This window comes from Castor canadensis, chromosome 12 (assembly GCF_047511655.1).
Source record: "Castor canadensis chromosome 12, mCasCan1.hap1v2, whole genome shotgun sequence".
Lineage (NCBI taxonomy): Eukaryota > Metazoa > Chordata > Mammalia > Rodentia > Castoridae > Castor > Castor canadensis.
In genome coordinates this window covers 67,702,304-67,717,068 of record NC_133397.1, presented here as the reverse complement: position 1 = coordinate 67,717,068, position 14,765 = coordinate 67,702,304, and the positions used below count along the sequence as shown (strand labels likewise).

At 32.8% G+C, this 14,765-nt stretch overlaps 1 protein-coding gene across 3 annotated transcripts in view; it reads left to right on the top strand.

Annotated features, from left to right (window-relative positions):
- The first annotated feature begins 522 nt into the window (after positions 1–522).
- The window catches only part of Lrrtm4 (leucine rich repeat transmembrane neuronal 4), an 818,312-nt gene continuing 804,069 nt past the window's right edge, over positions 523–14,765 (top strand). Inside the window, exons 1-3 of one of the 3 annotated variants that reach the window (XM_074050077.1) lie at positions 523–807; positions 3,016–4,562; positions 10,205–12,268. In XM_074050077.1, the coding sequence (XP_073906178.1) occupies positions 801–807; positions 3,016–4,562; positions 10,205–10,333 (1,683 nt within the window). In that variant the 5' untranslated portion in view covers positions 523–800 and the 3' untranslated portion in view covers positions 10,334–12,268. Of the gene's footprint in view, positions 1,224–3,015; positions 4,563–10,204; positions 12,269–14,765 lie in introns of those variants that run through there. The other 2 variants (XM_074050075.1, XM_074050076.1) reach the window with 2 other exon arrangements.

Below are 14,765 nucleotides of genomic sequence, written 5' to 3'. Positions count from 1 at the left end.
TTAGTCATAGAACTCTTGTTCTATGACTGCTCTATAAAATGCACAAAATATCACAATGTATGCTATTGACAAGACTGAAAATTTAAAGCTTTATCCTAAAAATTTTAAATGTAACTATTTAACTGATCACATTGTATTCTCCCCTGAATCATATTGCTTTCCTTTCTGGTTAGCTTTTTTAAAAAGTAAATAAACACAAACCAACAGTCATGATAAATTCAACTCAAATTATTTCTGTCTTTGAAAAAAAGATGATAAATCACCTGTGACAAGTATAGAAAAAAAATTCAGGTCAAGGCAACTTTTAAGAACTATTAATCATATAATATTTTGAGAAGCAGTATTTTACTTAATATTTGCTGTCACTAGAAAGAAGCCTTTGGCATAGACCTTCCATAATTTATATTATTGGAGAGAAAAAAAAAGTGATCCTGTGCCTTTAATTTCCCTTTCTGAGCAAGGGAAGGCTGCACACCACTGACAAGCTCACTTGTTCCCGTCTTTAATGTGCAATCTGTTTTCTCCAGCGGAGGGCACTCAGTGTATCACAAACTCAAGCATTAGCACCAACAAGCTCTGAGCATCATCAGTCTCTGGAAAGCCTTCTGAATTAGACAAGGGCTGCCTCTCAGCACAGCTACAAAACACTTTAAACCTGACCAGCTAAATGGATAAACCTAGCCTGCATAGCTTTTAAACTGGGGTCTCATACAGCACAGGAGGCCTACTTGCTTCAAGAACTGAAAATCCAGAGGATGAATTGCTTTATCTGGGAATGGCAAAAGACAGCACAATAAGGAATGCCAGGTATTCTGAAGATTTTCTTTTTTTCCTCTCTTTTTACAGAGAAGTTGGTTACCTCCGAGATGAGCTGTAGCTCTTTTGCACAGATTGCCAATTACTGCTGATGGGTCTCTGGTGAATTACACAATGGTCCTCAGAGCCTAGAGGCCCTCTTCCCCCCCCCCAGTCCCCCTACGCTTCCTCTTCCCTGCCCCTTCATACCACCCCACGCTGATTTTTCTTAAATATATATGCATATATATATTTTTGCCTGTCCTCTCCGGGGAAGTTTGTATGGGGCTACTAGCTCACATGCGGGATCAGAATGGTGTGAATGACAGCCGCACTGTGTCATGAAGGTGGTGGTGGTTTCAACACCAGAGAACAAATAAGAAGAAAGCTGAGACAGGGGGAAAACATTTTTGGATGACAAAGGATGGGTAAGTGAACTTTTGTTGTTTCCTTTTTAGCAAAGCTGATCCTCTTGCTTTCTGATCCTCATCCTGGCATTAGCTGATAAAAGACAAGGAAACAGGAAAAAAAACAGCATGCTTTGAGTTTGCCAGTAGATTCACTAGAGTTGCTATTATATTTTTAGATCATTTTCCTTTTTACAGCTTTTTTTTTAGTCCATAAATGCATAACATGGACTTAAACAGACTCCAGAGAAATATCTTTAAGACTGTGTCTACTGTCTGCGTATCCACAGCTTGCGAATTGAGCATGAGATAAATATTGTGTTTGCTTCTGTTTCTTGATAATATTAGCCACGCTTGTATTTCTGGTTGCTGTCAGGAAGATTGTTAACACTTTCCTGCGTGTGTGTAGGGGTGGGGTTCTTACTTTATCAGAAGGTGCGCAAGGGCTTGTTTTATCTTTGAAGCCGTATCCTGGGCACAGCTTCCAAATTTCCAGCAGTCATTTGCCAGTCTTATTTTTTTCAAGTGTGACTGGTTCCCCCCTCAACCCCCCCCCCAACTTTCTCCTGTCTGGGAGAGCTGGAATGTATTTCAATGAGTCTGTAGCTGGCAAGAGGACAGAGAGCAAGATCGAGTATTAAATTAAAAAAAAAAAAACTTAACTGAGAAGGAGGGTTTTTAGATTAGGGGTTTGGCTGATTGCCTCTTGGTTAAAAATATGAATATTAAGGAAAAAAAAAAAAAGAAACTGCAGCACCCGGTAGTTCTTTTTTTTTTCCCCTACAGTTAAGATATATTAAATCTACTGTGGACAGAGGAAAGAAGTCCCTTAACATGCAATGACTTGGTGGAAATGCAGCATGAGTGTGAATAGATTGTAACTTTGCAGGCTTTCAAAAGTTAATGGAGGCAGAAGAGGGAAAAAAAGTCAGGGAGGAATTTGAGCAGGTCCGGATGGTAGGGAAGGGGATAAGAGTCTGCTGTTTGTTTCTTCGCGTATCCCTCAAATTTGCAAATGCAACTCTATAAAAGATATAGACACAGAGTTATTTTGTATTTCATGCAAATGTTTAATATGAATTTGGCAATCTTAATTTTGGTGTGTTCTCTGATTCAGATAGTTATATCTCTTAGCTCATGTTCCACTGCACATGGATCCAGAGTAGGCAATGATATCTACTTCTTAACAAATTGAGAGGACCTCATGCTATTGTTAGTCATCATACAATGCTTCATGAACTGCCTGAATTAGTCCCTATGCCATTCTTCAGAGCTTATATGTTGCCATTCCACTATACAATAAGTATACAATTTCAGGCAGGACAAACTTGTATTTTCTTGACAGTTTCCTTGATGTTCTGTTGCTGAATTGCAGCTTGTTTGCTCAAATAGAAAAGATATCCAAGTACCTTAGTGTACTAAGTCATAATTTTTCTGTAACAGATGTAGTACACTTCCTTTTGGTACTGTTGCTCAACACAGCAGCTAGCCGAATACTATTGTTATTAAAATGTCAGCATTCAGTGAAAGGGAATGATCTGTGCTTTTCAGTGTTGAGATGCACAGCAACTCCTGAAACTCAGAAAGGCTTTTCTTAGTAGTAAATTAAAGATCAATGAAGAAAGAATGAACCCTAACCACACAATACTAAAGAAAATAAATGCTTTAAATGTTAAATGTGTCCTTAAGTCAAATGTCCTGTTACTACAGTAGACATGTGTCCCTGATATGGGTAAGCTGGTGGTGATGTGTTTTAATAGCTTCACAATGTGCAATCTGTCTTCTTTCTTTCTTTCTTTTTTTAATATTGTAGGTTTCCATTTAATTACTCAGCTGAAAGGCATGAGTGTGGTTCTGGTGCTACTTTCAACCCTGCTGCTTGTTATGCTTGCGGGGGCTCAGAGAGCTTGCCCGAAGAACTGCAGATGTGATGGCAAAATTGTGTACTGTGAGTCTCATGCTTTTGCAGACATCCCTGAGAACATTTCTGGAGGGTCACAAGGCTTATCATTAAGGTTCAACAGCATTCAGAAGCTCAAATCCAATCAGTTTGCCGGCCTTAACCAGCTTATATGGCTTTATCTTGACCATAATTACATTAGCTCAGTGGATGAAGATGCATTTCAAGGGATCCGTAGACTGAAAGAATTAATTCTAAGCTCCAACAAAATTACCTATCTGCACAATAAAACATTTCACCCAGTTCCCAATCTCCGCAATCTGGACCTGTCCTACAATAAACTTCAGACACTGCAATCTGAACAATTTAAAGGCCTTCGGAAACTCATCATTTTGCACTTGAGATCTAACTCCCTAAAGACTGTGCCCATAAGAGTTTTTCAAGACTGTCGGAATCTTGACTTTCTGGATTTGGGTTACAATCGTCTTAGAAGCTTATCCAGAAATGCTTTTGCTGGCCTTTTGAAATTAAAGGAGCTTCACTTGGAGCACAACCAGTTTTCCAAGATCAACTTTGCTCATTTTCCACGTCTCTTCAACCTCCGTTCCATTTACTTACAGTGGAACAGGATTCGCTCCATTAGCCAAGGCTTGACATGGACTTGGAGTTCCTTACACAACTTGGATTTATCAGGGAATGACATCCAAGGAATTGAGCCGGGCACATTTAAATGCCTCCCCAATTTACAAAAATTGAATTTGGATTCAAATAAGCTTACCAACATCTCACAGGAAACTGTCAATGCATGGATATCATTAATATCCATTACCTTGTCTGGAAATATGTGGGAATGCAGTCGAAGCATTTGTCCTCTATTTTATTGGCTTAAGAATTTCAAAGGAAATAAGGAAAGCACCATGATCTGTGCAGGACCTAAGCACATCCAGGGCGAAAAGGTTAGCGATGCAGTGGAAACATATAATATCTGTTCTGAAGTCCAGGTGGTCAACACAGAAAGATCACACCTGGTACCCCAAACTCCCCAGAAGCCTCTTATTATCCCCAAACCTACCATCTTCAAACGAGATGCCACCCACCCCACTCTTGAAACAGCAAGTCCATCCCCAGGGTTTCAGATTCCTGGCACAGAGCAAGAGTATGAGCACGTTTCATTTCACAAAATTATTGCAGGGAGTGTGGCTCTGTTTCTCTCGGTGGCCATGATCCTCTTGGTAATCTATGTGTCTTGGAAACGGTACCCAGCCAGCATGAAACAACTTCAGCAGCACTCTCTTATGAAGAGGCGGCGGAAAAAGGCCAGAGAGTCTGAAAGACAAATGAATTCCCCTTTACAGGAGTATTATGTGGACTACAAGCCTACAAACTCTGAGACCATGGATATATCGGTTAATGGATCTGGGCCCTGCACATATACCATCTCTGGCTCCAGGGAATGTGAGGTATGAACCATGATCCTCCTAAAAGCATTTCTACTGCGGGGAAGGAGAGGTAAATGTTTGAAGCTCTAGAGGTGTCTCTAATCACTAGAAAGATTAATGACCTTTTTGCTTTTGGGTTTTGCTCAGTGTGAAAGGTTACTTAATTAAATTACAACCACCAGGAAATTGACTGCTCTTTTTTTTTTTTTTTAAATGGTTGAAACTTGAAAGAAATTCATTCAAGGATGAGATTAAGTTGGAATAAAGCACTATGTTAAAACATCTGTTTTTTTTAACAGTTTGTATACAGGGGTTGGACTTAAAAACACACATATACACAAACAAAAGTCTTTTCATTCTGAAATTTCTGTTGTTCTTGGTGTTTGGCTTTTGTAATGGAGTAAAAATTGAGGGGCCAGTTTAATTTAAAAGCAAAGTGAATTTACCAAAATTTCAGGAGGTAACAAGATTTAAACCAAAGAGCAATTTACCCAAGGTTTGATTTTTGTTGTAAATTTTTAGTTTTAATTAAAGCATGCAACAGGGATCTCACAGACATGTCACTTGCCATTTAGTTATTATACCAGCATAGAGAATGTCTAAGGTCTACTGTGGATTTGTATCAAGCTTTTTAGAACTCTTTCTCCCTTTTGATCTTTCCTTCATTGCTTCCTTTCTTCCATTCTCCCTTCCTTGCTTCCTTTCTTCTTTCTTTCTTTCTTTCTTTCTTTTCTTCTTCCTTCCTTCCTTTCTTCCTTTCTTCCTTTCTTCCTTCCTTCCTTCCTTCCTTCATTTCTGGGACACATATTATTTCTCAAAGGTTTGTGTTTAAGCACTGGCTGTTTGTGTGTAATCAGAATGAAACTTAAATTCCATGTTTTGGTTTTGTCTCTGGTAACCAATATCAGGTCAGGATGTTGTGGATGATTTAGCAATAACATAATGACAGGCATAACAGGGACTGTTTGTCATTTTGCTGTCATCCTCAAAAGAAATGATATGTATTCTTGTTAACCTTAACTGAAATTAAGTGATACAAATATTTATAAATAAAAGGAGTAGGGTTTGTTCTGGGTGATCTCCCTTTCTGTAATAGCCTAAATGAAGGTAGACATTTCATGTTGTACTATTCTTGTTTACATAAAAATAAGTTTGGACCCAGTTTTTGATTACTTAATTTTGAAGACCAACTATAGGAACATGTTAATAAGTGGAAAAGTGGTCACAAACTTCCAACTTGTCAATAAGTAATTCTGGATGTACACTGTTCTTAGTAAAACTGATGATAATGTGCAAAGACTGTGGCTGCCAAGGACTTTTTGCTGGAATAAACTAGTGATGAGAGGTTGTGTTCTGGCAATATGCTCTTTTAGTATCTGAATTTAGATGATTACTTTTTTAAAGAGTTTTAATAAGCATTTAAAGATATTGCCCTATTTCATGATAGCTATAACAGTTGGAAAATATAATTTACTCTTTGATAATATATATTCCAATTTTCCATGATCCTAAATGCAGATGCTACTGAAAATGTTTTCAGACAATGCATTGAATTTGAAATAATCTCCAACTCAGTACAATTTAGATATTGTTCTTCACAGAGTTCATTTTCTCTTTTTTTTGTGTGTCATTGAAAATTCGAGGCATACTCCCAGATAATATAACCCTGAAAGATACCTGTATGAGCAATTGCCCTTAAAAATTAAAATAAAATAAAACTTTTCTATAAAAGTTTATTAAGGCTTGATGTTTTTCTTGAAGGCCCCCATTGTTACAATATATGTGAGTATAAGTAACATAAATTCATCCTATTTTATTCTGCGTTCTCTTCACATTTTGTGATCCTCTTAAAGCCTTGTAACATAAAAACAAAAGGAAAATCCAGGTGTAGTCATTCATTTACTCCTGAGTTCTTGAATAGAATGATGATTTTTATTTATAAGAATCACCAAGAAGGAAGAAAGATCGTTAAAATACTAGGACTTGAAAGCAGGTGTAGAACTTTTCCAGAGATCTTAAATTACTCAAAATATTACTTCAAAAGCTTTAAGCATTACAATAAGTAATAAATTAAAGGAAGTTTTATCCCATAAAAGCATGTGTGTTTAAAAACACATTCTAGTAACATATGTGTTATATAGACAGAGTCATAAAACCGCACTAGCACTGGTGAAAATGAATATGTTGAAAAGGCATTAAACATTGAATAGTTTCATTAAATATTATAATGATGCTGTTGAGTAAGTACAACAGATATTGAAGTAGATCAAACTTTCCGTGCCCTAAAAAGTAGTCTGTACATTTAGCAGTACTGGCCCATTCAGGAAGGTGAAGGAGTGCAATAAAGCTACATTTAAATGGATAGGAATTTGTTTTGAAACACAAACAAATAAAAACAAACAATGTAGCTCTACTCCATATATGACAGGATGTTCAGTATATTACAGTTATAGATGGATTTTTAAAAACTTTGGGAAAGCAAATTCTAAGATATTGTTTTAGAGAACTCTGAAATTCTCTTTACTTGTTAACTCAGAGTAAAATTTCCTCTGTTGATAAATATTTCTTCAGAGAAAACTTACTGACAAAATAGAGACAAGAAATAAGATGATTTTCCCAAGTTCATGATAATTAGAAAGAATAAACTTGAATTTGAATTTCAAGTATTAGGAACCGTGAACCTAGAAAATCATTGTTCTTATTTATAGTAGGATTTTATAAGGTAAGTTTTTAGAGCCACAAATTCTATCCAATAAAGCCATAAGTATTTTACCAGAAAACATAGATATAAATGTTAATTTGCTAAGACAGTGCTTTGAAGAAAACAATTCGTTAAATTGAATATTCCACATTCCACCTAATTTTATATTCAGTTATCACTATCTAGATATAATGAAAATGTTCATTTTGCATCTTTCTTTGAAAAACAAAAGCACTAAGATTTCTCATTAGAATAACATTCTGTGAGCAAGCATAACATACACCAAGCAATTTTCAAATTAAATAATTTTACCTCTATATTTTACAAGTTTCAATTTTGAAGTCGTGTATACAGAGCATAAGACACATTGAGAGAGAATACTATAATAACTTAGGCAGTAAAATTTTCTCATATCTATAAAAGAGGAATAGATTAGATGGTTATGAATAATTAATATGATTAATGGAACAAGTATAAAAGACACATACATCTCAATCATTATACTTTGAGTGGATCAGTGGGCTTGGTTGAACTGAATCATTTAATTTATCTTCCATAAGTACTCAGAAAAGAAAACTTAAAGCCAATAGGTTACAGCTTTACCTAAAACTTACTGAGGTATTATTAAAAACAGAGAAAATCACAAATATTTAATTTCAAAAATAATTCATTAATATATATGTTTTTTTCTCATTAATATTATAGGAATTATTACATGGTATTATTCTGTATACCAAATTTCCCGTAGATATTATATAAAGAATAAAGTTTTGAATACCTAGTTATTCTAGGATTTGCTTTGCCCATTGAAAATGAGGAAATTTACAAAATTAGGCAATGTGAATACAGGACAAAAGAAAACATTTTTAGTTTGTTACATTTTTTTAAGGTATAACTGGTATAACATTCAAAGGGAGACTGTAAGGAGATTCTCTAACCCAAGTGTTTGAAAAGTTAAATAATTAAAATTTAATGTTTAAAGATCCATAGTAATAACAGTACTGCCTTTAAGAGAATGACAGTATAGGTATACATTTTGCAAGTATTTGATATTTTGATTACACTCTTCACAATAATTAAAATAAAAGAACATATTTGATGTCAGTTTGGGCTTCTAATACTTCACTGTATTTGGTGTGTCATATAGACCATTTCTAACAATTATATTTATATATACTGAAGTATTAATATAAGTCCAAATTGCTGATTTAGGGTGACACATTATAAGTTGATATTTTGAAATTTGCTTAGTTGATGTCCAAGAATTAAAAAGCATGATATATGCTAAAAGAGGATTCTAACAGAAGCAAGTTCAGTATCAATGAGTTTTTATCAATATAAAATTATAGAAAATAAATTTTATTTAGGTGACTGAATACCATGTCACAGAAAAGTGTTATAATTGAAATTAAACCTTGTTTATTCACATAGAGAATATTTGTATGTATGTGAGTAGATGTGTGTTTTTGAATGTGAGTTTATACATATATGTGCACATATTCATTTGTATATATCTTTATACATTCACTCACATAGAGAAGAGGGGATAGAGAAACAAAGGGAAACATAAATTTTTAAATCAGAATTAATGGCTATTTTGAATATCAGAAATAGTAGTGAAAACATATTGAGTTACAATTATTAGGATTTCTTAGAAATATAGTTCTTAAGGTAAATGCATTATTACCTCTAAAAAATGATAAGGATTTTACATCTACATCATCTAAAATTCTTTTTCTAAAAGTGAGAATTTAAGGTACTAAATCTGAATCTATTTTACTATGTGTGATTTTCGGTTCAACATTTCATTTCACTTTGACCTATAATATTTCCCATCTCAAAGCAATTCTCAGATTAGTACATTTCATATAATTTCTGAAATCATTTTCAGGACTAAAAAGAGCAAAGTGAGATATGGAAAAAAACTGAGCTTTTTATTATTCATTTATTAAGGAGAAAAGAAAGAGCACCTTGAATTGTTAAAAATTGAGGTGTTCAGGTAAGCAGTCATACAATTTTCCATGTTTTAGGTAAAAATATATAACAGACATAAAAACCTGCAGGAGCATACAAGCATGCAGGCGTGTACTTACACAAATATGTCTTTTAGTCTCTGCCAAGGAACTAGTTATTTTGAAAACACTTTAAACTATTATGGCTTTTTAAAATCTGATTGTCTGAATTTGATCCAATTAAAATATCTTGTGAACAGTGTTCTCTTTAGAATTTGCAAATGTAGTGGTGAAGAGTGGCAGCTGCCAAAAAGGTATGACATGAATAGTTTAAGAAAGATTTTAAAACTGACTAAAAATGGTTCAACTCTTTTCCTTGAATTAGTTGGTATCAGCATGTGATGGACAAGGTTTGAATCACTGGTTGCTCTCGAAGACCCCAAACTGAGGAGTCTGTCTGTGATCTTAATAATGTACAGCATTAGATACATATCAGTATTCTCCATGATTCCAGAATTTTTCTTCTTGATGCCTTTCTACATTCAATAAAAACCTACTCATCTCTAATTCTCCTCAAGAATTGCATTTCAGACAGCTTTACACTTCAGAAGTTGCTCAGTAATATTAATGGGGACATGGTGACTCATCTGAATTTTCATGTCGCTAGGGTTTCATGATTGACTAAATGAGAGTGAAACAGTTGCAACCTGTGCATCGCTAGACACTGGTTTTGGTCAGTGGAAAGCATGAAGTGATGTTGAATGTATTTTAAAAATTACAATTCCTTTTTGTACTACCAGAAGAACTACCATTCATTGGGTCAGTTTAAGAAAATCTCAATATTCTTGAAAAGGAAGAGAAATTTGATATTTGTAATTTTAAATCGATGCCAACAATTATCAAATATTTTAAAAGACTTGAAAAAATGGAAGTATAAATTAATTATGCCTGAATCTTTTTTGGTATGGTCTTAACAGATGAAAAACTGATATTCTCTTCTGTGTCTATAGATCTGGAAAAGTAATAGCAGGAAGGTCAGCCTTGAAATGCTTCAGGTTGATGGTCAAACCACAACATGGACCAATATTGCATTGGTCCAGCGGTTAAATCAAGGGGTGAAAAAGAGGTCTCAGATTTGAAAATGACTCACCTTACTTCTCTACGATTGGACAAGTAAATATATATCTGACCTTTCTGTGATATAATTTTTCTATCTATTGAACTGGGATAATAACTTTCCAACCAAGTTGCTGCAATGATTAATGAGGTACTATTTGAAAACCACTCTGAACTCCTTCATAAAAAGCTTCAGTGAACACACAAATGATTATAAACTATAAGCAGTATTGTTTACTGAAAAATGCAAAATACAATGCAGCTGTATTAGTTTCATTTTTATCATTGCCGATAATGATACTTAAAATACTCCCTGATGTAGGAACAAGTATTGTGGTTACATTTTTATTAAAGAGAAGAATAAACCTGACCTTTCAGGCCATCGTCTGAGCTATATTTTAGTTTGTGTACCAGACGTGATAATGTTAAGATATATCCCAAGATTCATAAATTATTCACCTTTTCAGAAAGCAGAATTTATAATTCTTTTATTGGTGCTAATTTTGAGGAAGAAAGTGTTACAGAAACAACTTAGAAATTCCCAATCTCATCAGGTATTGCCTTTCAGCTTATTTTCTTTAGAAGTAAAACAGTTTTAATTCCCAAATGTTTATGTATCACAAATGGGAGATTTTAACTATATGTAGAATATTCCTATTGTATATAGAAGACCTGATGATCAGTCATGCTTTACTTAATGACAGGAGTAGGTTCCAAGAAATGCTTTCTCATGGGGATTTCACCACGACCAAACATTATATTGTACTTACAGAAACTAAGATGACTATAATGTCACTAGGAAATACAAGCTTAGGAGATTACTACCATATAGATACTGCCTTGTTGACTGAAACATGATATGTCAAGTATGACTGTGTGTGTACACATATATCACATATCATTCTTGCTCTGTGTATTTACATTTGATGAATATAATCTGAGTTTATATGGCAGAAATATATATTGCATCATTTTTATTTTTTGTCCACACAAGTATGATACAATTTAAAGTGAAACTGATTTAGTTTTTAAAGTGAAATATATTTCTATGCTTTCCTATTAACTATTTCCTGTAATACATTTGTTTACCAGGGCAACACTGGTAAACATAATTAGCAAATGCGAATCCATTAATACGAAAAAGACAAAAAGGATATTATTTTTGCTAGAGATGTAAAGTGGTTTTCTTTGTGATGGAAAGGCAGCACTGTTTCAACATAGAGAATTCTGCTGGATATTCAGTATGTCTTTTGCAACTTGGTATTCAGAAACTGAGGAAATATCCATAGGATGGGGTCAAAGACCCAAAGGACCTGGGATAAAACTCCCTCTGTGAGCCTTTACTCTGGAGGGTCCCAGTGATCCTGGTTCTGCAGAATTAGTGTCATTCCAGAGTTTAAAAAGGTAAAATTTTAAAATAAAGCTTCAGCCATTTGTAAGTCATAATCCCTTGGCTTTCTGTCCAGTCAAACTGTGTCTTTTTCTCAAATGACTATATGGTAAGAGGTGATTTTTTACATCAATATTTCAATATATTGCCCTTCAACATGGACATACTATCTTCCTTAGAAATATGTATATGACTTGCTAACTAATATTAAGATTGATAAGGATCATTGGAATAGAAAGAAAATAGTATCCATTTTATTTCTCATTGAATATTTTTCTGAAACTTTTAGAAACACAGTGATTAATATTACCTAAGCATATACAGACTATGTCTATTCTACTTATAAGCAATTAGAAAGATGTCGTTTATTCAAAATATGGACAGATAATTTTGTCTATTAACTTGGTTTACTTTCTAACTATAAAACAAATGAATGTCCTTTTAGAAAATGTTGAAATGTTGAAAACATGAAGTTACTTTAAAATTAAGTAATGCCATTGAAAAATTCTAATGGGCAAAGATAATTCTTTAGAATACTTTTGCATTTACTTCTATTATATGCACAGGTATTTGAATGTCTGTGTGGTGTATAACTGTACATATAAGTTTGTATACTGTTTCTTTAAAGTTTACATTCCATGATAAAAAGCAGCACTTTCTAAATATTTTCTTGATTATATCCATAAGATGTAGCATATTTTACTTAAATATTTCATTTTTGTTGGACATTTATGAAACTCTACTTTACTGTCATAAATATTTCTTAAATGACCTCCTCATACAGATATTTCTCTAGAAAAGGAGAACATGGTCAAAAAGAATATAAAATGAAATTTTAGCTCATTTTGCCAAATTACTTAAAAAATATATGCCATTTTATGTTTCTTTATGTTTTACAAGAGTGTCAACTTTTCCACATGTGCACCAAGATTATTATCTTCTTTTCAACAAGCTGATGTTTTTTTCTACTGCTTAAATTTTATATATTTGGATTACACAGATTTTTAAAATTTTTGTTATTAAATTTTTTATTTTGAATTATGGCATATAGATAAGTTCTTGAGGTCAACATTAGTAACAGTTTTCGCAATGATGTTTTGCATTGGGTTTTTAAAAGGCCTTTCCCATCATGAGTATAGCAAATATGCATTATTTGGTCACTTCCTCTGCACATTTTTTGTATTTAATTCTTTTTCTAGGATCTATCTTAGCATATCATGCAAAATAGAAACAAATTTATTCCCACTAAAGAATTATAATTATTCCAGCAGATCTTACCTAATAAGACTGTAAAATTTTCATAAACACAAGTCATTTTTTAAAAGTTCTAAGTCTGTCCATGGATTCACTCTACTCTTGTTTCAGAACAAAAATTTACAAACCATTATAGTTTTATATTTTAATTTTCATAAATGTTCTTATACAAGTACTAAATTCCACATAAGTCAGTGTAGTTTTTACTGTGGTATTTTTATTTGAAATAAAAATTTGTTTCTCTCTAATTTTTTTCACTGAAGGCATATATTTTTAACCAGGATTATGTGAGTCTATGAGTTCATTTCTAAATAATGGAAACTTCTCTCATTGTTTAAATTACCTCTTATATATGGCATGCAAATGGTATAGAGCTCCATTTAAACCAACCTCTTCACATAATCCAATAAACATGAGTTGATTTACTTTATTTTAAAGTTCTAATACATGTTATAATGTTTATGCATATGTACATATAAGTAGTTATCAATATTTTGATTACACTCATTAACTTTAGTACATTATATTGAAATTCTAGTTTAATTTAAAAAAAAGACATTGACTATAACCATTACATTTCTTACTTACATTTATTTTTTCTTTTGGCTAGCTCTTCTAGAATAATATGAAACAATTTTTATTCTTGACTTTAATGAAATGATCTATTATATATTTCTCCATTTTATCTTTCCATTTTTTAATTTATTTTCTTAACAAAAATTGATTTTTACCAACATTATTGTGTAGTAATACTGGATTTCATTCTGTTTTTGAAATAGTGAACAAAATAATTTCACTTGGCCAAATCTTATTTATCACAATTATCATATAAATATAGTCACAACTTTAAAATGCAAATATATCAGGATGGACACTCAATTTTGCTAAAGTAATTTTAAAATTTTGCTCTCTTTTGTGATGAATGTCTTTTTTCACACTTCAATTTTTTTATTTTCTGAGTTACATTTAATCATTTAGCTTTTTCTAACTCTGAAATGATTAAAATATGGAAATTACTTTTCTTAAAATGTACAAAATATCTACCAAACTTGTGTTTATAGAACCTCTCTTTAGATAACTTCATAACTTTTGCCAGGTTTGTTTACATTTTTTTCTTTCAATCAGAATGTAGAAAGTTGGAAGTGGTAGAGGACCTGAAAAATAAGTGTGAGATCCTGAGTTCAAACCTCAGTACTGCCAAAAAAAAAAAAAGGAATAAAATTTTACAAAACAAAAATGAAAGCAAAGCAGTCTCATCATAAAAGTTTGGGGGCTGACAGAGTAGCTTAAGAAGTACAGCGCCTACCTAGTAAACATGAGGTCCTGAAATCAAGTCCCAGTACTGCCAAAAATCAAAACAAAAATGAAAGCAAAAAAGAATGTTGAAATACAGTTTCATAGAAAAGCATCCAATTCATTGAAAATATCAAATGCATAATAATTTGTTTTATGTAATAATTACTCTGTCTAAACAAACTTCTTGTCATATATTTTTCCATGGAGTCAATATGGACCATCATGCTACAAACTGTTATTTTGTCAGCTCCAATGATCTTTACAGTTATAATCTAGAATAAACTTGTTGAATTATTAGTTGTATTCTTTCTAAAAGTAATAAACTCCTGAAAAATAAATTTCTTTAGTCTTGCTTTTTGTATGCCAGTCTTGTTAATATATTCTTGTTCACAAGAGCTAGTGATCTTCAGATTTACAGATTAAAATACAGTTTGTAATTATCTTTGAGTTAAAGAAAACCATGTCCATATTCTACCTCCCAGAATACAATATTACCCATATCTGAATGAATCTTA